The 23,485-nt window shown below is 47.1% G+C and overlaps 1 protein-coding gene across 1 annotated transcript in view; it reads right to left on the reverse strand.

The window, feature by feature from the left end:
* LOC110521804 (inactive tyrosine-protein kinase transmembrane receptor ROR1) overlaps positions 1-23,485 on the reverse strand; it is a 196,080-nt gene that overhangs the window by 11,320 nt on the left and 161,275 nt on the right. Inside the window, exons 5-9 of the mRNA XM_021599678.2 lie at positions 8,123-8,250; positions 6,977-7,113; positions 6,539-6,719; positions 5,990-6,235; positions 5,513-5,721 (exon numbers count right to left, since the gene is read on the reverse strand). Coding sequence (XP_021455353.1) covers positions 5,513-5,721; positions 5,990-6,235; positions 6,539-6,719; positions 6,977-7,113; positions 8,123-8,250 — 901 coding nt within the window. The remainder of the gene's footprint in view (positions 1-5,512; positions 5,722-5,989; positions 6,236-6,538; positions 6,720-6,976; positions 7,114-8,122; positions 8,251-23,485) is intronic.

A 23,485-nucleotide genomic window follows, 5' to 3' on the forward strand; every position in this document is an offset into this window, starting at 1 on the left:
CATATTGTCTTGTCATCCCAACAGCCTTCAGATAGCCTCTCCTGTCCTACAGTCTCATATCTCTGAGCTGTCCAGGTGATCTTACAGGGAGGAGGAGGGGGGGGGGGTTACAGGGGGGCTCACAGCTCAGTCAGGACAGAAAGAGATAAAAGGTGAAGAGAGGAGGCGATGAGAGATTCCAGGAACTCCCAAATAAGAAATTAAATTCCTGACAGAGGCCACAGTCAGCTGGGGGGAAGGGGGGGTTCTGCTGGGGAAGGGGAAGGGGAGGAGTGTTTGGGGGAGGGGGCTGGTTAGCAGTGGAATGGTGAATAGGGGATGTTACTGTTATGATGAAAAGGGGGACAGATGTTTTTGGTTTGGGTTACTCCCTCCCGCGGACAAACCAGGCTCATCCCTGGAGCGAAAAAAACGCAGGGGCCGCGCTGCGCCACCGCCCCGAACAACGACTCCCCGGGTGACCCTGGAACAAGGCCCGATGGCTTACGGTGACACTGAGGAGGAGGACATGAGCAGTGGGGCAGATGTTTTTCGTACTGTGACAAAAGAACACAGTCTGCCTCGGGACAGGAATGCGTGTATGCGTGCGCGTGTTTACTTGCGTGTGTGACGGGGACCACAACACAGCACTGTCTAATACACCGAGCCAGCCCACAGCTGTAGCATGGACGGGGACCACAACACAGCACTGTCTAATACACCGAGCCAGCCCACAGCTGTAGCATGGACGGGGACCACAACACAGCACTGTCTAATACACCGAGCCAGCCCACAGCTGTAGCATGGACGGGGACCACAACACAGCACTGTCTAATACACCGAGCCAGCCCACAGCTGTAGCATGGACGGGGACCACAACACAGCACTGTCTAATACACCGAGCCAGCCCACAGCTGTAGCATGGACGGGAACCACAACACAGCACTGTCTAATACACCGAGCCAGCCCACAGCTGTAGCATGGACGGGGACCACAACACAGCACTGTCTAATACACCGAGCCAGCCCACAGCTGTAGCGTGGACGGGGACCACAACACAGCACTGTCTAATACACCGAGCCAGCCCACAGCTGTAGCGTGGACGGGGACCACAACGCAGCACTGTCTAATACACAGAGCCAGCCCACAGCTGTAGCGTGGACGGGGACCACAACACAGCACTGTCTAATACACCGAGCCAGCCCACAGCTGTAGCGTGGACGGGGACCACAACACAGCACTGTCTAATACACCGAGCCAGCCCACAGCTGTAGCGTGGACGGGGACCACAACGCAGCACTGTCTAATACACCGAGCCAGCCCACAGCTGTAGCGTGGACGGGGCAATAACACTGTGGACGTATGTCGAACAGCATCAGTTTACACCATAACACAGCCAGGATAATCTGCTGAACAGGTTGGAGACAGATATGAACATAGAAAGAATGTTGGGCTGACTGTAGTATGATCCGCAGAAGAATATGAAGTATGCAATACATAGCTGTCAAAACACTGATACTGCTGTCAAACATCACAAAGAACCCCAGTGAGAAGTCGAGAGAAAGAGAGAGAGAAGGAGCTGCAGCTGAACATTCCTCATCCTGCTGAGCTCTGATAGAGATCTTAGGCTCTGGCATGAACGGGGTCACACACACGTAGGTAAACACACACACACATGCACACAAAAGTGCACTCACGTCCGCACGCACGCAATAAAAATATGCACGCACACACGCATGAAATACTTAATTTGAATCCACCAATCAAATTGACAACAAAATAAAGGATCCCAACATTTCAAAAGTCCCTGTTTGTATTGCACTGTAAAGGGTACAGAAAGCACTTCCTTCTCCAAACGGCCAGGCTGCCCACGACAGCTGAAAACAGAGCAGTACCTAGCCAATTGCTTTTGCCCTAGTTTTTTTGTCAGGCCCGCAATCTGGAGGCCACGCACCGCAAGGCTGTGTACGTGGCCAAGACTGCCGTCTAACAGCGCCACCAGCTTGCCCCTCCACCCCAGGCTGTCCGAGCGTGCCACGAGCGGATGGTACTTAAGCAGCTTCTTGGCAAAGGCCTGCTCCGTGTAGCCGTCCAATGAGCAGCCCACTGCCACAATGAGCACCTCCCCCCAACAACAACAATATCTGCCGTATATGGTGCACAGGAAAACTCATCGTCGTCAACATCCAACCAGCTTCCCCTTCACACGAGGATGTTTACGCATGCGTGTTGTTGGTGAGACACACACACACGCACACACACACCATAGAGCTTTTCCATACTTCTGCAGTGTTTGTCTTCGGGAGTCATAATAGCATACTTCAGAGGGAGTCAAAACACTGGCCCGAACCCTGTGTCTTTGAACTGGGCTGGGCCGGAGCAGGCTTGGGTGAGAGGGCTGTTTGTGTGTGTGTGTGTGTGTGTGTGTGTGTGTGTGAGCAGTATGGGGGCTGTTGCTGCTGCCGTGTAGTTGGAGGAATGCAGGGAGGCAGCAGAAACAATAATGCTGGTGCAGTGATGCTGGGGTGATGCTGGGGTGGGGTGACTGGTTCCTGGATCTGGGCTTGGGGAGATTGTCTCCACATATGTTGTCTCCACTGGAAGAGGCCCTACTAACCTGATCTGAGATACAGACGGTAAACTGACTCCACCAGCGCTGCTTACAAAAAACAAATACAAACTCCCTAAAACAAAGAAGAGGGCCTCCCGAGTGGTGCAGCGGTCTAAGGAACTGCATCGCAGTGCTTGAGGCGGCACTACAGACCCGGGTTCGATCCCAGGCTGTGTCACACTCGGCCGTGGACCGGGAGACCCATGAGGCGGCGCACAATTGACCCAGCGTTGTCTGGATTAGGGGAGGGTTTGGTCGGTCGGGATTTCCTTGTCCCGTCGCGCTCTAGCAACTCGCTGTGGCGGGCCGGACGCCTGCAAGCTGACTTCTGTTGCCAGCTGGAAGGTGTTTCCTCTGACAAATTGGTGCAGCTGGCTTCCGGGTTAAGTGAGCCGTGCGGCTTGGCAGGGTCATGTTTCCGAGGATGCATCTCTCTCTCTCTCGTCCGTAGGGAAGTTGCAGCGATGGGACAATAACATATCAAGACCATTACACAGCTTTTTTTCCATCTACGTAACATTGCAAAAATCAGAAACTTTGTCCAAAAATGATGCAGAAAAATGTATCCATGCTTTTGTCACTTCTAGGTCAGACTACTGCAATGCTCTACTTTCCGGCTACCCGGATAAAGCACTAAATAAACTTCAGTTAGTGCTAAATACGGCTGCTAGAATCCTGACTAGAACCCAAAAATGTGATCATATTACTCCAGTGCTAGCCTCTCTACACTGGCTTCCTGTCAAAGCAAAGGCTGATTTCAAGGTTTTACTGCTAACCTACAGCCCATTACATGGGCTTGCTCCTACCTATCTCTCTGATTTGGTCCTGCCGTACATACCTACACGTACGCTACGGTCACAAGACGCAGGCCTCCTAATTGTCCCTAGAATTTCTAAGCAAACAGCTGGAGGCAGGGCTTTCTCCTATAGAGCTCCATTTTTATGGAACGGTCTGCCTACCCATGTCAGAGACGCAAACTCGGTCTCAACCTTTAAGTCTCTACTGAAGACTCATCTCTTCAGTGGGTCATATGATTGAGTGTAGTCTGGCCCAGGAGTGTGAAGGTGAACGGAAAGGCTCTGGAGCAACGAACCGCCCTTGCTGTCTCTGCCTGGCTGGTTCCCCTCTTTCCACTTGGATTCTCTGCCTCTAACCCTATTACAGGGGCTGAGTCACTGGCTTACTGGGGCTCTCTCATGCCGTCCCTGGAGGGGGTGCGTCACCTGAGTGGGTTGATTCACTGATGTGGTCATCCTGTCTGGGTTGGCGCCCCCCCCCCCTCCCCTTGGGTTGTGCCGTGGCGGAGGTCTTTGTGGGCTATACTCAGCCTTGTCTCAGGATGGTAAGTTGGTGGTTGAAGATATCCCTCTAGTGGTGTGGGGGCTGTGCTTTGGCAAAGTGGGTGGGGTTATATCCTTCCTGTTTGGCCCTGTCCGGGGTGTCCTCGGATGGGGCCACAATGTCTCCTGACCCATCCTGTCTCAGCCTCCAGTATTTATGCTGCAGTAGTTTATGTGTCGGGGGGCTAGGGTCAGTTTGTTATATCTGGAGTACTTCTCCTGTCCTATTCGGTGTCCTGTGTGAATCTAAGTGTGCGTTCTCTAATTCTCTCCTTCTTTCTCTCTCTCTGAGGACCTGAGCCCTAGGACCATGCCCCAGGACTACCTGACATGATGACTCCTTGCTGTCCCCAGTTCACCTGGCCGTGCTGCTGCTCCAGTTTCAACTGTTCTTCCTTATTATTATTCGACCATGCTGGTCATTTATGAACATTTGAACATCTTGGCCATGTTCTGTTATAATCTCCTCCCGGCACAGCCAAAAGAGGACTGGCCATCCCACATATGCTCTCTCTAATTCTCTCTTTCTTTCTCTCCCTCGGAGGACCTGAGCCCTAGGACCATGCCCCAGGAATACCTGACATGATGACTCCTTGCTGTCCCCAGTCCACCTGACCGTGCTGCTGCTCCAGTTTAAACTGTTCTGCCTTATTATTATTCGACCATGCTGGTCATTTATGAACATTTGAACATCTTGGCCATGTTCTGTTATAATCTCCACCCAGCACAGCCAGAAGAGGACTGGCCACCCCACATAGCCTGGTTCCTCTCTAGGTTTCTTGCTAGGTTTTGGCCTTTCTAGGGAGTTTTTCCTAGCCACCGTGCTTCTACACCTGCATTGCTTGCTGTTTGGGGTTTTAGCCTGGGTTTCTGTACAGCACTTTGAGATATCAGCTGATGTACGAAGGGCTATATAAATACATTTGATTTGATTTGATTTGATAACTGCCAATTTGCTATCACAAAAACGGGAAGAGGAGCGGGAGGGAGGAAAGGATGTCATTGACCACTAGAGGATGAGAGATCCTACCCACTCTGCCTCACTTTAACATCCACAACACATAACTCTGCCTCATAGACTGGATTCTGTGCTTTTCACTCATTCTACACCTCCAACATTGAGTCTTAGTGACATTCTCCCACTCACATGTAGTGTTGTAAACAGGGTGCCACTCAGCAGGCCTTTACCCATAAAACCTATTTAGCCGAGATATGTAGGTGTCATGGCCCTGACTCCTCTAACCCTAGCCCTATCACCACCAGGAGAGAGAGACTTGAGTCTGGGTCTCTGGGTCTCTGGCTGGGCCAACAGAGTTCAGGCCCACTGGGACCAGTGTGTGTGGGGGACCGAGAACATTCTGTTTGTGAGTGAGTGAGTGAGTGAGTGAGTGAGTGAGTGAGTGAGTGAGTGAGTGTGTGAGAGAGAGAGGAAGAGAGGAAGAGTGTGAGAGTGAGTGTGCACATGCTGTGTGTGTTCTGTTTTGGAGAATGCACATAGTGTGAGCTGTGTGTGTGTGGACTGAGTGGACTATAAGAGGGTGAGGAGTATGGGACTAGAGATGGTGCCAGCTAAATGTTGTACCTTGGGTTTGTAGTTGGTGAGCATGGACATCTCTACATTCTGTCCTCTGACAGGTTTGGGCTGTCTGGGCGCCGGGGGTCGGGCAGCCTTCTGGTTGTTACGACACACACAGATGAAGAAGAAGAGGGCAATGGCCAGAGGGATGGCTACGCTCGGGACCAGGATGTAAAGAATCTCCATGTTACTGCCCCCACGGTTCTCCTTATAATCTTCATGGGACATAGATAACACAGGGTTAATGTTCGAACTCTATGTTTACTGCCCCGACGCTTCTCTTTCTAACCCAAACAGCACACTGTACACTGCAAAAACAATGTGGCGCTGTGATTTAGTGTTAAAACACCCATAACATACAAAGATCAAAAAAATAACAACTAATGTGTCTTTTTGATAGGTTGCAGCATTGGCTCCCAATAATAACCAAACAGCAAAAGACATCAATGAGTTTATAACCCCCTATGTCGCCTTATGTCTCACCGCAGGCGGGGATGTCGCACAGCTCCATACGGACTCCCTCGTCCAGGGTGAAACACCATGGTCCCTCCTGCGTGTTGCCGGGGTTACGGCAGTAAGAGTGGCCTCCGCTGAGCTCTGGGTAGCGCAACGCCAGGTAGGTGTGGCTGTGAGGGTACTGAGAGTTCCAGGGCTGACACTGACGACCCGACTTGGTCTTACTGACCGTCCCACGGTAGGCTGAACCACTGCTGTTGAAACACTTGTGGTCTGGTTGAAGTACGGGGGACAGAAAACAAGTGTGTGTGTTAGACCAAATTGTAGAGCGCAAAGACGTGTCGGAATGAAGGATATTATTTTTTGTTGTTGTTGTTTATTGTTGCTGATACTGTACAGTATGTTCGATTAGGATTTGCTGTTGCCTAGCAATACTGTTGGTAGTGGACGACAGTATGTGGATGCCAATGGGTTAGCTATAAAAGCGGATTTAAGATAACAACAGAGACTCTTCTTTATGGGCCACGTACAGACTATTGATACTGGAAGCACAGTTTACAATATAGAATGTCTTACTCTTGTTGATGGGCTCGGCCATGGGGATTCCTATCCTCATACAGATCGCAGCCTCTGGGCTGTCGTGTGCTGCCAGGTCCTCACAGTTCGGCAGCTTCAGTCTCTTCAGGATGATGGGGTTGGAACGGGCGATGATGTACTCGGTCTTACACAGGTCATTCTCCAGGATCTCGCATTCATCCTTGCGGACAGGGAGAGAAGGGGGAGAGGGTTTGAGACTGACACAAAGATTGCAGTAGAAGCAACACAACGTTGTAACACGTGCTAGGCCACTCCAGAGGGTGACCGCTACTACTAACCTAAATACAGATATTTCTCACTTACTAAATGGTATAGTGTGTCCACTTGTCAATGCTAGCAAGTCGAAACATATCCAGCTTTATATTGTGTCACACTGACTGTCTTCAGTCAGTGTGACAAAGCTACATAGACAATTACCTTACACAGGTCCCTGGGCTTGTCTGTCCCAGAGCTGCGGTCACATGTCGGGAAGGCAAAGTGGCACAGAGACGGGATGGCGAACTGGGAGCAGCGGTCCGACAGGTGGCTGGACGTTCCGATCATAGTGAAGGCGGCTGGGTGGGGAAAGCGGCCATGCGTAAGGGCATAAGAAGTCTGAAGTTTAGGTATACATACAACTATAGCTATAGCCCTATAGCAATTTATCGAACTTGTATTTCTCCACCGAGATCAAGTATGACCGAGATCAAGTACGATCCAAATCAAGTGTCATATGGGACAGTCGTAACCTTTGTGGGGATTGCCTACATCCAAACTTTTGGGGGACATTTTCCCCGTCCAGTCAGACACAAATAACTCACAGTTCATGTCTGGTCCTGTAGTGTGTATATTTGCTCTAGAGTGCAATCGCAGTTTAGGACAGCAGCTTGTCTGTCTGTATTTACAGGGGCCTGTACAGACTGTGGTTTACAGGGAAAGTATAGCAGCTACATACTCCACACCGTCTCTGGGTTGGGACTGACCACCACAGACAGTGGCAGGCAGCTCCGACACACTCGACTATGAACGGACACATAATGTCACCAGGAAAATAAACAGAGCCAGCACGCACGCGCACACACACACACACACGCACACACACACACACGTATGAATGCTCTCTCAATCTCTCACACACACACACACACACGTATGAATGCTCTCTCAATTTCTTACACACACACACACACACATACACACACGTATGAATGCTCTCTCAATCTCACACACACACACACACACACACAGAGTGATGTTCAGACATGTCTGATGAACTATACTTGGGATACCCAGAAACAAAGCGTAGACTGCGTGTGTACCATACTGTGACGTTAGCATCCTGAACTCTTATCCTTCTATCAGATATCCTCTCATCATCCTAGCTGACACTGACTCAACCTGGGTCAGATTGGAGCTGGAAAGGATGAGTGTCTGGTTGGTTTACACAAAGGACCAAATCTGGACCATGACCCTTATCCCTGTACACTGATTTCACTCACAATACACCCACATGGGACAGACGGATACGGGAAATGCACACACACACACACACACACACACATCACACACAGGCAGATAGCGTACCTGTGATCTGGGTCTCGATCTCGCCCTGCATCTGCAGGGAGTCGACGAAGATGCTGCGGTTCCCTATGAAGCGAGAACAAGCTACGCCCCTGTACGGCTGGCAAAACCCCTCTTCATCAAAATCATCCCTGTTAGAGAGAGAGGGAGAGAGAGAGAGAAAGGTAGAAAGTGGGAGAGAGAAATAGATAAGAGAGAATGAATGTACATTACAGTTCACAGAATGGCCACTAGAGGTCAGCACAGCATGCATTACACTTCATACGCATGTGGCACAAACACTTCTCTCTCTCTCCCTCTGCACATCTCTTCACAGCGGAACTTGGGTCATGGAATGCTGGATGGTGGTAATTGACCAGCCAAATGACCGTGGTCACCGTAATAGCAGTTCATTCTAATTCTACATAGGCAAGGTCAACAATATAGGCTGTCTACTGCAGTGCAAGTGTTTGCAGAGCAAGCAGTTGCCTGCAAAAGTGACCCTCAGCAAATATAGTGTTGAATACATTTGCCATCAAAAATTTGCACATCCAAGAGGAAAACAATTAGCGGCCTAGCAACTCCAGCAAAGTTTGCAAGTGCATGAGCGTTATTTGGCTGTAGGCTAATCACCCACTGGTAGGCTATGCACATTTGCAAGCAATCATGTGTGGATCTTTCTGTTTGCTAACCAGCTAAATTAGCTAGCTAGCTTGCTTCACCAGTAGACAGCGCGTCCAGCATAGTGTCCAGCATGCTGATCGTGCTAAGAAGTCAGAAATATGGTCCAACTAGCAAGTGTTGCACTAGGAAAATATTCTCAGTCCCATTTCATTCAGAAACTCAAGCTAGCCGCATCAAAACAACTTTGTAACGACAGACCCACTAGTGTCTTCAAATCTGCGTAGGCCCATCGTCAGCTGTCGCACAGACAGGCAGACGCACAGATGGACTGACAGCCTGGAACCAATTACGAAATGCATTTGTCAGCTGAATTGCACGTTTATTCTGTATCACTCAACTCTCATTGATGAGTCTCGAATGTATTCAGGCCCACATTTTGTTACGTTGCAGCCGTATTGTAAAATGTACGAAAAACACATCTCCCCATAATGACAAAGCAAAAACTGTTTTTTTTTGTGAATTTTCGGCAAATTTATCAACAATTCAAATCTGAAATATCACATTTACATAAGTATTCAGACCCTTTACGCAGTACTTTGTTGAAGCACCTTTGGCAGCGTTTACAGCCTCAAGTCTTCTTGGGTATGACGCTACAAGCTTGGCACATCTGTATTTGGGGAGTTTCTCCCATTCTTCTCTGCAGATCCTCTCAAGCTCTGTCAGGTTGGACGGGGAGCATCGCTGCACAGCTATTTTCAGGTCTCTCCAGAGATGTTCGATCGGGTTCAACTCCGAGCACTGGCTAGGCCACTCAAGGACATTTTGGTGAATGTAACTGTGCTGATGGAAGCAATTTAATGATGCCTTTTTGCCAATGTTTATTGACACACCATATTCAACCGGTGTTGAGCGTTCATAAATTCATCAGTTACTCTGCCCTCTGGCACACTCAGGCGAGAGTGCTCTGAAATCGGAGTAGATAGCCAGAGCAAATTTACAAACGCACCCTATGTGTGCTGCTGCTACAGGGAGGACGGCGTTGCCTAGGCGACCGGCGACTTGTTTGCTACAACACCTTGCTCGTTTCAGGGAGGAGCAACAAAGTTTGTTAAGATTCCATGTTACCGCAGAAACGGACTCAACCTCAAGAATGCTCGGGTGTCCTGTCTTTAGTCAGCTGTTCGTTCCACACACACAAACACCCAAAAATAATTTCAGGACGTTTTTATCCATAAATGTTGGTTACACAGTACTACGGTAATTGTGCCAGCAGCTCTAAGTGGAACAGAGAGAAGAGATTCAGTCCTGCTCTAACAACATTTATCTAAGTGTCCAGTGTCAGCTGATAAAGCTTGATGTCTCAGTCCTTCCCAGAGAAGAGATGTGAACTGTATAAAGATTTAAAGAGTCGGCCGTTGGGCTTTATTCCTGTTTATGGGAAAAGGATATCATCATGGGCTTTAATACGAAACACATGAAGAGTGGGGAAACTATAACAAGCATGTGTGTGTGTGTGTGTGTGTGTGTGTGTGTGTGTGTGTGTGTGTGTGTGTGTGTGTGTGTGTGTGTGTGTCAGAGTGCATCTGTGAAGGTTAATGTCCAAGTAGGCATTAGCAACTTCATTGTTTCCATCAGTGTCCACACACATGGGCCACACTCACAAAGATAGGACACTCACACACACACACACACACACACACACACACAGCCATTTTCACACACACAGAAACAAGGCCATTTTCACACTATGAGCTCATTTAGTCATGTGACTGAAGCCAAGCCAGTTGGAGACCATAGAAGGGCGTATGACATAACTATTATCATATTCTCACAATAAGCTCCCTCTCTACATCCTCCTGCTTCAAACCACATTAACCACCCTAGATCATTATGGCTGAGTGTGGCAAATGCCCTAATGCTAACTCATTCAATTCCAGAATCACGCACACACATACATACACACACAAAAACTGAGGGTAACCCTATCGGTGTCTGGGCTGGGGTGAGTGGCCGAGCGTGGCGGGGTGTGAGTCAGGGGTCAATGGGTCACTTTCTGAGGAGAGTGTTAAGTGTCTCAGAGGCCAAGGTCACCTCTCTAGCCTGACCTTTAACCCCCCCCCCCCCCCCATTTATTAACTCAGAATGGGCTATCCAGAAATTGACACACACACACATGCTCTCTCTCTCTCTCACACACACACACACGGACACACAAAAACTGGGCTCTGCTCCAAGATGGGTTTCAATGGGAAATACAATAACATTACATTTATGAGATTAATAAAGGCTTTTCCATACTGCTTTAGTCTAATGTACAACTTCCCCCTTGAGAATGTGGATACACACACACACTCAGAAAGAGTGCAAGAGAGAGAGAAATAGAGGATTCCTTTGGCTGAGGTTCGAGTGTGTCGTCGGGAGTGTATCCAGAGCCATGGTGTGTGTGTGTGTCGCCGGGGACAACGTGGCCGCACTGAGATGGCTAAATGACAAGGAAGAGTAGACAACCCTGCTTCCTCCGAGTCCTGCTCTATATCCTGACCCGGCGACAAATTACAACCCTGGCCCGTCCAAAAGACCTCAACCAACATCCCTCGCCCAGAAACTCTGCTCCAAAAGGCTTTAGGTTAAAAAGCCCGGTCCAAAACATTCAAACAAAAATGCTTGGTAGAAGACGTCTCTTCCAAAGTCCACTAACCCCCATCATCTGCTTTTCTCTGAAGGCGGTTGCTGTCTGTGTGGCGTTCCAAATGGCACCCTATTCCCGTATAGGCTCTAGTCAAAAGTAGTGCACTATGTAAAGGATAGGGTGCTATTTGGAACGTATCCCGTGTGTGCATGGTGGGAGGCTGAGTCCATCACAGAATGGGAAGGCAGCTAGTCCCAGTGAGTGTGGTTGCTATTTGGATAAACAGTGTGGATGTTCAGGCCTTTCTGAACATCCAAACTAACACCACACTGTGAAAGGGGCACATCTGTAGTAGTAGTTTATAATGGCTAATTACAGGAAGGGCTTTTCCGTTAAACTGACTGTGTTTGCCTAGGCTACGCTTACATCATGGGTTCTGTCTGAGAGCGAGAGAGAGAGAGCAGTTATAACTATAGGCTAGAACCCCGCAGAGTCTACCACACACACACGAACACACACGACTTGACATGGACACACACACACACACACATAGAAAACACACAGAAACAAAAGCAAACATTGGTTCACTCACATGTTCTTTGTTTTACTTTCTTGCGTACACACACACGCTCGTACGCCACACACCAAGGTTATTATAGTAAACGAAAACAAAAACACGATCTAGTAAACTGAAATGAAATAATGAACAATCCTTTAAAGAAATTAAAACTAGACTGAAACTATTATCTTTGACTCCAAATAAAAATAAAAACCATCATGAATTATGTTCAGTTTCTTCTAAACTTTGGTCAAAAAATGTAATATGGGTTTCAATGGTGTTTTCAAGATACTGAATCTGGAGGGTAAATGTGTCCAGGAGATGCCGATGTTTCAAATAAGCCTAGCTTGTGCATCCCTATCACTAGCTAACAGGGGGGAAAATGGTAAGCTAGCTAACGTGAATCTTCTTACATGTACTACTAAAGTTAAAACGGATTGGCTGCGGATTCAACTTTTCTGGACCCCTCGTCCCGACAGCTAAAGGTCCCGACAGCTAAAGGTCCCGACAGCTAAAGGTCCCGACAGCTAAAGGTTCCGACAGCTAAAGGTCCCGACAGCTAAAGGTCCCATTCAAAAAAAATGTAGATCCAGGAACAGATATAGCCCTTGGTTCACTCCAGACCTGGCTGCCATTGACCAGCACACAAACATCTTGTGGTGTACTGCATTAGCATCGAATAGCCCCCGCGAAATGCAACTTTTCAGGGAAGTTAGGAATCTATATACACAGGCAGTTAGGAAAGCAAAGGCTAGCTTTTTCAAGACATTTGCATCCTGTAGCACAAACTCAAAAAAGTTCTGGGACACTGTAAAGTCCATGGAGAATAAGAGCACTTCCTCCCAGCTGCCCACTGCACTGAGGCTAGGAAACACTGTCACCACCGATAAATCCACGATAATTGAGAATTTCAACAAGCATTTTTCTACAGCTGGCCATGCTTTCCACCTGGCTACCCCTATCCCGGTCAACAACCCTGCAACCCCAACAGCAACTTGCCTAAACCTCCCCCATTTCTCCTTAACCCAAATCCAGATAACTGATGTTCTGAAAGAGTTACAAAATCTGGACCCCTACAAATCAGCTGGGCTAGACAATCTGGACCATCTATTTCTAAAATGATCCGCCGCAATTGTTGCAACCCCTATTACTAGCCTGTTCAACCTCTCTTTCGTATCATCTGAGATCCCCAAAGATTGGAAATCTGCCGCGGTAATCCCTCTCTTCTAAGGGGGAGACACTCTAGACTCAAACTGTTACAGACCTATATCTATCCTTCCCTGCCTTTCCAAGGTCATCGAAAGCCAAGTTAACAAACAGATCACCGACCATTTCAAATCCCACGGTACCTTCTCCGCTTTGCAATCTGGTTTCAGAGCTGGTCATGGGTGCACCTCAGCCACGCTCAAGGTTCTAAACGATATCATAATCGCCATCGATAAAAGACAATACTGTGCAGCCATTTTCATCGACCTGGCCAAGGCGTTCGACTCTGTTATTCACCACATTCTTATCGGCAGACTCAACAGCCTTGGTTTCTCAAATGACTGCCTCGCCTGGGTCACCAACTACTTCTCAGACAGAGTTCAGTGTGTCAAATCGGAGGGCCTGTTGTCCGGACCTCTGGTAGTGTCTATGGGGGTGCCACAGGGTTAAATTCTCGGGCCGACTCTCTTCTCTGTATACATCAATGAGGTCGCTCTTGCTGCTGGTGAGTCTCTGATCCACCTCTACGCAGACGACACCATTCTGTATACTTCTGGCCCTTCTTTGGACACTGTGTTAACTAACCTCCAGACGAGCTTCAATGCCATACAACTCTCCTTCCGTGGCCTCCAACTGCTCTTAAATGCAAGTAAAACTAAATACATGCTCCTCAACCGATCCCTGCCCGCACCTGCCCGCCTGTCCAGCATCACTACTCTGGACGGTTCTGACTTAGAATATGTGGACAATTACAAATAACTAGGTGTCTGGCTAGACTGTAAACTCTCCTTCCAGACATTAAGCATCTCCAATCCAAAATTAAATTTAGAATCGGCTTCCTATTTCGCAACGAAGCATCCTTCACTCATGCTGCCAAACATACCCTCGTAAAACCATGTTAATTCCTTAGTTAGTGATGTGGACACCGAGGAACTTGAAGGTCTTGAACCGCTCCACTACAGCCCCATTGATGTGGATGGGGGCGTGCACTATGGTGTTGAACACTGAGCTATAGTCAATGAACAGCATTCTCATGTAGGTGTTCCTCTTGTCCAAGTGGGGGAGGACAGTGTAGAGTGCTATAGAGATTGCGTCATCTGTGGATCTGTTGTGGCGGTATGCAAATTTCAGTTGGTCCAGGGTGTCTGGGATGATGGTGTTGATGTGAGCCTTGACCAGCCTGATAGAGAAGACATCAAAACTATGAAATACAATTTCAAAAAGCCTGTTTTCGCATTGTCATTATGGTTTATGATATGTGGATCGATGAGGATAATGTTCAATTTAATCCATTTTAGAATAAGGCTGTAACGTAACAAAATGTGGAAAAAGTGAATGGGACTGAATACTTTCCTGAATGCACTGTATATAACGTTACTGTAAACACTGTAGGCTACTTGAAAAACAACCCTGTAGGCTACTTGAAAAACAACACTGTAGGCTACTTGAAAAACAACACTGTAGGCTACTTGAAAAACGACACTGTAGGCTACTTGAAAAGCAACACTGTATTACACAAGAAGACCTAATCTAAATGCATATCCCAATGATTCATGATGATTCAGGTCAAACGGTTGGTATGCAGATGCCGCATGTACGTTTCACCAGTAAAACTTGAAGAATTATCATTCATGATTGACAGACAGACCACGAAAATGTGTGTTTAAAGTATAGGTAAAGAAACACATGCGCAGAACATGATTAGGATCTTCAGCTCTGAGGAAAAATGATCTATGGAGCTGGGACCGGGCGGTTACCTATGGATCCGTCAACCAAGTTGAAAAGCATTGGGTTGGTGTAAACACAGGTGAGAGTTTCATTGCTCCAGTTTCGGTGGTATTCATTTTAAAGTCACATTGAGATTGACTTTATATACATTTGGAAAAAAAAATATTTCTACCATTATTTTACCGGGTAAGTTAACTGAGAACATATTTTCATTTACAGCAACGACCTGGGGAATAGTTAAACATAACCTAACCTGACCCATCACCTTTCACATTACTGCCCCCCATTGCAGGAGGTGACAAAAACTTTACAACACAACTGGCTCCTATACTCCCACGCATGCTTTTTGTCCCTAACAGGAAAACTAAAACAAAATAATATAAAAATATCCTTTATATAAATATTTTGTTAAATCTAAAATTTAAAAAAACTAGCAAATCAGGTCCGAAAACTAATTGAAACTAAACTGAATTTCTAATAAAAATTGAAAGACGAAAAAAAAAAAATATATATATAATAACATTGTCTCACACACACACACACACACACCACACACCACTCACCACACACCACACACACACACACACACACACACACACTCTCCTGTTTGTAATGGAATCCTTCGGTCTAGCCTGGTAAAGCCATAAAGCAGTGACGGGAAGGAGGAGGCTGTTTTACCATGGGTCCCCCAGGACCACTGATGTGTGTGAGCCTGCCTGCTCTACGTGCCCAGTCATCCATGGGGGAGAGACACCAGATAACATTAGGAAGATGGCCCAATGTGTTTTTACTATGAAGGTAAGACATCAGCCACGCTGCTAAGGCCTTGACCTCGGAGACTGGAGAGGGCCGAGGGAATAAAGACGATGGGCTCCCGACCGTTGACAGAAGTACGGTCATCTAAGTCAACTCCAATCCTGGTGTTTTCTGGGAAAGCGACGTCTAAAGGAGGAAAGCGAAAGTCGACATATCTGTGGGAAGACCTTGGAGTTGACGTTTCGGGGCAACAAAGGCGTTTCCCCCAGTATGTCTGTATTGTATCGTTCTATTGGAATCTGTAAATAAATGGACATAGAGCCTTGTAAATGTCCTCCACTTAAAACACAGGGAGTCTCTATCTATGGAGATGTCAATGTTATGTTGCAAGCTCAACACAGAGGAGCAAGGCTAATGGATTTGGTGGTCCAACGCTAGCGGAGGCTAGTCAGCGCCTCTGGAGGCCAATAAAACATCCCTCAAATTCCCAAAAGCAGGAATGTTATCCAACCTGTCATCCCTCTACTTTCTCAACCGTTCGCTCTCTTCCCCTCTCCTGTAGTTCGCGTTTCCTGGCGTGTGTCTGTGGAATCCTTTTCCCAGCAGGTTGGAGATCTAGGAGCAGACTGGAGAGAATGAAGGATATCAACTCTACACTGTACTTATCTACATTCCACGTATCTAACCCTGGTTTTGATTACTGTACTGGGCGTTGTGTTGAGTTAGATTCACGCGGGAATAGGATGGGACAGACAGAAACCACAAAGGCAAAGCATCAAAACTTAAATTCCCCAAAATCCTGACTTAAAAGCTCGTTTCATATGGTCCTTCTCAAAGCCTTCACTTAGATCTCTTTAAATCGACAGTTCATAAAGCCTTCACTTAGATCTCTTTAAATCGACAGTTCATAAAGCCTTCGCTAATTGGTTCGATTTACATTGAAGTTGAGATGTTACTAGGGCTGTGGCGGTCACGAAACTTTGTCAGCCGGTGATTAACAAGCAAATAACTGTAGGTCTCAGGTTAATTGACCGTTAATTAACGTAAACACATTTAGAATTTCCTGGCTTCCACACATAACCTACAAGGCACTGATGCAGACCTTTGGAACATCTACATTTTGAAAAAGTCGAATAAATCCATGTAATACAGCCTACACCGTCACAATGAATCCATGAGTTATTTTAAACAGGTCGAAAGAAGTATTTCAGAGGAACAGAATAGCATACTCTGAGTTGTCCTTATGTCAGGTCCTGATCTGGCTATGCCAGATGTACAAAGCTGAATAAAAAAGAAATGACCTTTTCTCCAAGCGATTTGAGGGAGTGCGGACATGCGGCTATTCTGTGTTGAGCGGTTAACAAAGAAATAGGTTCTCCTCCTACATGTTTCATTTAGAGTTATTAATGTAGCTTTAGTTGTCCTACAAATGTTGGACTATATATTTTGATTTTGAATACATCGTAAGGCTGCATGATGCGACTAATGAGGATTTGAAGCGCAGGCTGTACACACTTCATCAGTCTCTCATTCACAATTTGACAAGCACTTGATAATGCCTAGAATTTCACGGCCGCATCCCCTTTGTGTGGCCGTAATGTACCCTTTAAAAAATCCATGACTTTTGCAGCCAGTGGCCGTATAGCGCTTCTCCCTGAGTATCCCTTTCTTACCTTGTCAGGTCGGGGATTTGATCTAGCAACCTTTCGGTTACTAGTCCAATGCTCCAACCACTAGGCTACCTGCCGCCCAGCAGCATTTGGCTTTTATTTTGAAAGGACCATTATCATGCACCTATATGGAAACAGGGGCAGCGGGAAAATGTAATTTATGCACTTAAATAGCGAATGGAGGACGCTTTTCCCCGTGGTTTATTTGCATGCCAGCCAGGTAGGCTATATTCCTGTTGTAAATATAAGCAATATGCTTAGTATTAGCAAAGTTGAGAAAGAAATATAGTAGGCCTAGTAGAAAGCTGATCCTCCTATTTTCAGTAGAGGCCATCACTCTGTTTTCTCGCGCAATTGCATAGCCTATTGAAATGTTGCGCAACATCAGCTCGTAGGCTCTCATGAAGTGTTTGATTAGATATTTTGAATATATTTGCATTGATTTCAGAGTGATTAGAGGGACAATATAGTGCTGAGTTCCAGGCAGTTAGCAAGTTTGATAGGCTACTAATGACCATCAGCCGCATCAGAACTTGGAGAAGCCTAATTACCATGACTAAACGGTCACATGGAATTTGACTGCCTTCATGACCTGCGACCGTCGGTGTGGTGGTAATACGGTCACAACAGCCCCAGTTGTTACCACTCTTTATATGAGAGGAGGACAAACAGAGTGGATGTGATATGCACGCACATGCACACACACACAGAGAGAGACAGAGGAGAGGAAGTGTTTTGGAGTGAAGTAAGGAGATGGGAAGGTCCTGACGACACGGAGGGCTGAGGCCTGGTTCGATCTAGAGGCTTCTGATGGTGTTGACAGACAAGGATATAAGCTGTCACCACTGTGAGGTTACATATATTTACTCTCTGTTAGTAGAGGATCTGGATTCCCGCCCCACAGGAAGTCTTTTAGAGGAAGATCCTCTCCATCTCCTCTTTTACCTCTCCTCTCTTATCCATTCCTCTACTGTCCATCTTCTCCTCTCCTCTCCTCTCCTCTCCAAGCCCCAAATGAAAGACATGCAGGGTCTGGAAAGAACAACGGCTAGAGAGAGAGGAAACGGAGAGAGAGAATGGACAATCCTGACGAGTCTCCTTGAGAGATTGGGTTTCCGAACTCAAAACAAAGCTTTTGCGGTTTGAGAAGATCGAGAACGAGAAAAACAAGCCTGCTTATCATTATCTTCCACATTACAATTGGGTGCGTTTCTCTTGTCTTCATGCAATATGCTTTTTTTATATCTGATGTTTTATTTTTCGATGCCATAACAATAAAAAAAAAACATTGCACATGTGTACGCCAGTGGAGTTGTTGTGATTTGGTCACTTTAAACAAAATAAGCCAGAGAGAGTGTGAGGCCAAGCTCCATGAAGACATCTGAACTGTATGTGTGGGTGCCTGGGTAACGATACCGCAGTGACAAAGGAAACAATATGGCCGCCAGCGGCTTGGGTTGACCAGTTTTGTAGGTCCCAGTGGCCCGTGACCACATAGAGAACGGATGAAGAGAAGGGCCACTGATGGACTCCATTTAGAACACAATGGAGAAAGGGCCCCTCATGAGTCCTCATGTTACCCTGACTGGAACAATACAGGCCTCTGTGTGTGTGTGTGTGTGTGTGTGTGTGTGTGCGCGCATGCGTGCGTGAGAGAAAGAGAGAAGACTTACTGAGAGAGGGAGACAAAATGGATGGGATAGGAAGTAATGATAGGAAGTAATGAAGGAGAGAAGTAATTGAAACTAACACTGTCGTTAGGGCTCACCGTGGGTTCGGGTCTGCCATGCCAAGTAATTGAGCAAGCTAGTTGAGCAACAAACAAGAGAGGAGAAAGATACACATTACGTCTGTCTATCAACACCACAGTGGCCCTTACAGCAGGGATGTGTGTGGTAAGTAATATGTCAATCAGATTAGGTAAGACTAGCGCTTCTTCATCTCTCCCCTACTCAGTCTCCTGGGAACAGGAGCCATATTGAGATGTGGAGAGAGAGACAGAGACCCATCCCAAACCTACCCCTCCTCGCTGTGACCTCTGACCCAGTGACATCACATCCCCTGGGAAATAGGGTAGTGAGGGCCAGGGGAGAGAGTCAGACAGAGGTAGAGTTGCGGAAAGTACTGAAAGTCCTTCAAAATTCCCTGGATTCCCAGTTGGAGGAATCAGCAAGGGATAAGATGCAGATCTGCAACGGAATCCTCCAACCTGAAATTCGTCAGCTGGGATTTGTGAAAAAGGAGAGTATTTTGAGAGAGAGTCAAAGGGGCAATAGGGCTCCATACACAAACGCTGGTTGTGTTTACAGACTTTCAGTTCTGTGATTCACTAAAGACAGGGAGCTGAGAGGTCAAGCGGTTAGGAGTCCATTACAACTTGGGGAGGGAGGTAGGCAGAGAGAGAAGGAGAGGGTGTGTGTTTGTGAGAGACAAGAGAGAGAGAGGGGGAGGGGGGGTACTTTGTGAAAACAGAGTGGGGCTTGGGTTTTTTTGTATCCACTGACCCGTCATGTGTACAGACCCCTCAAAAACAAACAGAGCCTTGCAGAGAGAACCAGTGAAGGTGTAAGAGGGAAAGAAAGACAGAAAGAAAAGGAGAGTGGAGGAAAAGGAGGGAGGACTGGAAAACAGTCTGTAGAAGCCCTCCAGGAGGTGTGGTAGACTACAGCGCTAGCCTCTTAAAATAAAAAAAATAAAAAACTAACACTATAGTTAGGGCTCACCGTGGGCTCGGGTCTGTCATGCCAAACTACCGCCTGCTTCTCATTCCTCCCCTCTTCCTGGCCTTTAGCTAGGAACCAAAACATCACATAGAAACTGATTCAAAATGGATGTTTGGGAGTAATAACAGGAACAGGGGAAAAAAGAAGAGAAGGGGAAGAAAGAAAGAAATAGCCGAAAGCAAGGCAGGTACTGTAAGCGTGACCGGTTATATATGCCCCTCTTCTTTAAACTGATGATTTACACCCCAACGTGTAGTAGATCACAGATGACAATGACATCATGCGAAACATGTGCACTTAGCGGAACACGAGTACAGGTTTGGCTCAACATGGCGGCGAGGCAGAGTACTTAGGGAACGACCGAAGGCGCATGTTAAACATGAAGCGTGACTTCCTTGGGTAGAGGACTTCCTCCGTAACAAGAGCCATTAGCAAGGTCGCACTGCATTGGCATTGGAGTGGGGGCCGTCCGTAGGCCCATAAATCATCCACCTTTCCTGCCAAACTATCCGTCAGAGAAAGAGAAATGCCTATTTCTGAGGTATAGGACTTTCCGTAGACCGGGAAAAGTTATCCCGCCGGGCAAAAAAATGGTTGAATCAATGTTGTTCCCGCGTCATTTCAACAACAACAACGGGAAATCGATGTGATGACGCTGAAGCAACGTGGAAAACTGATTGGATTTGCAGAAAAGTCATCAACGTAAACGGGACTTTCATATTTCTTTTCACCCTACTTTTTGCACCTAAATTCAATGACATGGTGACATTTCTTTAGTGTTATTAACGTTAGTTGACGCATCAACCAAATGGGAATCAAAACTAGACGTCGAAATGACGTCTGTGCCCAGTGAGATGTGTCTCGGGTCCTAGGGTCTTTGACCTGAAGCTTTCCTTTGTCTACGGGGACAACGTTTTGACAGAAGGGTAGATGATTAACCGTCACCATTAAAATGAGAGAAAACGCAGAAACCTAAAAATAGCACAACAGTATAGTGTGTCTACTAAAGGGTTGTAAGAGAGTCGAGAGGATACAGTTCGTGATCTCCTATTAAAAGGGAATTTACGCCCCCCCCCCCCCCCTCCTCTTAAAACAAATGAGAGTAAGACACCATTCACCCTGACACAGGGCAGAGAAAGTAGCTCTCAGAGCATTCATTCCTCTTTACAGTTAGGTCTGGAAATGTGTGTGTACCCTACTGTGCTGTTCATATGGAGAAAAAAAAAGTATGTCGGAGGCCATGGTAGACTGGCTTTGAACACGGAAAAACTCAAGGGGGGTAAATGGAGAGAGAGAAGAGAGATAGATGGAGGCTGGGGCAGGCCTGAAGGACACTTTGGGGCCTGTGGTTTATAAGTTAAAGAATCTTGGCTGCTCTCTGGCTAGCCTTAGTCTACAGAACACATCCTATCTGAATCAACACTGATCAACAACTGAATACATCTCTGTTCACCAGAACATCGTGGGAAGATGAAACAAACCACTGGAATATCTTATTGTTTCCATAGATACGACTGAATGACGGTCCAATAGTATGATATCAGAGAATAGTAAAGCATAATAACGCAGGCACCAGACATCAACACACGTAAAATGGCACATAATCTGAGTTGATTTGTTAGCATTAACTCAGTGGTCTCTTGTGCCTTGGCTACAGCCTCTCTCTCTTTCTCTCTCTCTCTCTCGCTCTCTCTCTCTCCCTCTCTCTCTCTCCTTCTCCGTCTCTCTCTCTCTCTCTCTCTCTCGCTCTCTCTCTCTCTCGCTCTCTCTCTCTCGCTCTCTCTCTCTCGCTCTCTCTCTCTTGGGCTCTCTCTCGGGCTCTCTCTCGGGCTCTCTCTCTCTCTCGGGCTCTCTCTCTCTCCCCCCACCCTCTGTCTCTCTCTCCTTCTCCGTCTCTCTCTCTCTCTTTCAGGACTGTCATGCGATCCCTCCCCTCAGGGCTACAGGTGGAGGCTCTTTGTGTTTTGTGGTCTAATGGACCTAGACCCAGGAGGAAGCAGGAGCCCACCCACAGATAAGCCTGATGCCTGGACTAGAATCAGAACTATGGCTCTGGCCTGGGCCCCTGTGCACACTATACACACACTCACCTGTGGGTTCACTGCATTCACCATTTACACTGTAGACTCCGGGCACCACCTTTGCTCTCCTTTTGCTCTGTACACTACAGTCAGAGTGCCTTACCTTTGCCCTGCTATATGGCAAAGAATCCTATTGTGTTCAGAAAGACCTATTTCAACAATATACCATAACATCCTTCATGCACTAACGGCTGCTGTGACTAGAGCTACAAAGACATGGACATCCATGGTCAAAGGCTTTTGAGGGAATATACACCATGCCACAACTTTTAGTGTGGACAGACTAGACGTCAGCTAGGCGACAGGGCTCCATAATAGAACCTTCTAGAAGGAGCGTAGGGACCTTTCACTGCGACAGAGTTCTGTTACACTACTCTAGAACACGTCCAGGCTGGCTGTTTACTAGAACCAGTGGAGCTGCTTCATACAACAGCACAAAGGGAAAGGTTGACCAAATTGTGGCTGAAATTGTGAAATGTGAGATAGAATTTGAGTAAAGTTACAAGCTCAGAGGCTCAGAGAGAGAGAGAGAGAGAGCACTAAGGTGGAAAGTAGACCAGAACGAGAGGGTCGAGGCCCGATAAATGCTATTTGTTCATGGTTTACAGAGGTATCGTCTACATTAGTTTGTGGCGTCTGTGAAAAAGGGTCATTCATGAACGGTGGATGCCCAGAGGTTTTATTGGTGAACTCTCAGCCAGGGAAACCTTACTGCTAGAAAAGCAAGACCGGTGAGTGTGTCTGTGAGTGTGTCTGTGAGTGTAGGAGTGGGGGCAAAGTCCAAACCACTGAAACTCCATTGGGAACAGCCATGATTTACACAAACTTTATCAGCCTGACCTGAGCCAGATCTGCCAGTGGAGACCTCAGACAGACTCCTGCAAGGGCTGCTGGGAACAGGAAACAGGAAGTGCCTTAGCCATGGCCCCTCCCTCCCTTCCCAGCTAATCTGCCTCATAGAGAATGACGAGGCCTCATAGAGAATGATAGAGGCCATAGAGAATGATAGAGGCCATATAGAGAATGATAGAGGCCATAGAGAATGATAGAGGCCATAGAGAATGATAGAGGCCATAGAGAATGATAGAGGCCATAGAGAATGATAGAGGCCATAGAGAATGATAGAGGCCTCATAGAGAATGATAGAGGCCATAGAGGCCATAGAGAATGATAGAGGCCATAGAGGCCTTAGAGAATGATAGAGGCCATAGAGAATGGTAGAGGCCATAGAGAATGATAGAGGCCATAGAGGCCATAGAGAATGATAGAGGCGATTCAGGGAGGTTGCCTACCATTATATCCCCTGACCCGACTGAAGAAGTGGCCTTTTCAGCTGAAGTATTTACGCATTTGCATTGTGGTAATCCTCTGAAGTGTTCAGCGTTAGTATTCACCCTGTGCGGTGGTAGGT

This window comes from Oncorhynchus mykiss, chromosome 30, assembly GCF_013265735.2.
Source record: "Oncorhynchus mykiss isolate Arlee chromosome 30, USDA_OmykA_1.1, whole genome shotgun sequence".
Lineage (NCBI taxonomy): Eukaryota > Metazoa > Chordata > Actinopteri > Salmoniformes > Salmonidae > Oncorhynchus > Oncorhynchus mykiss.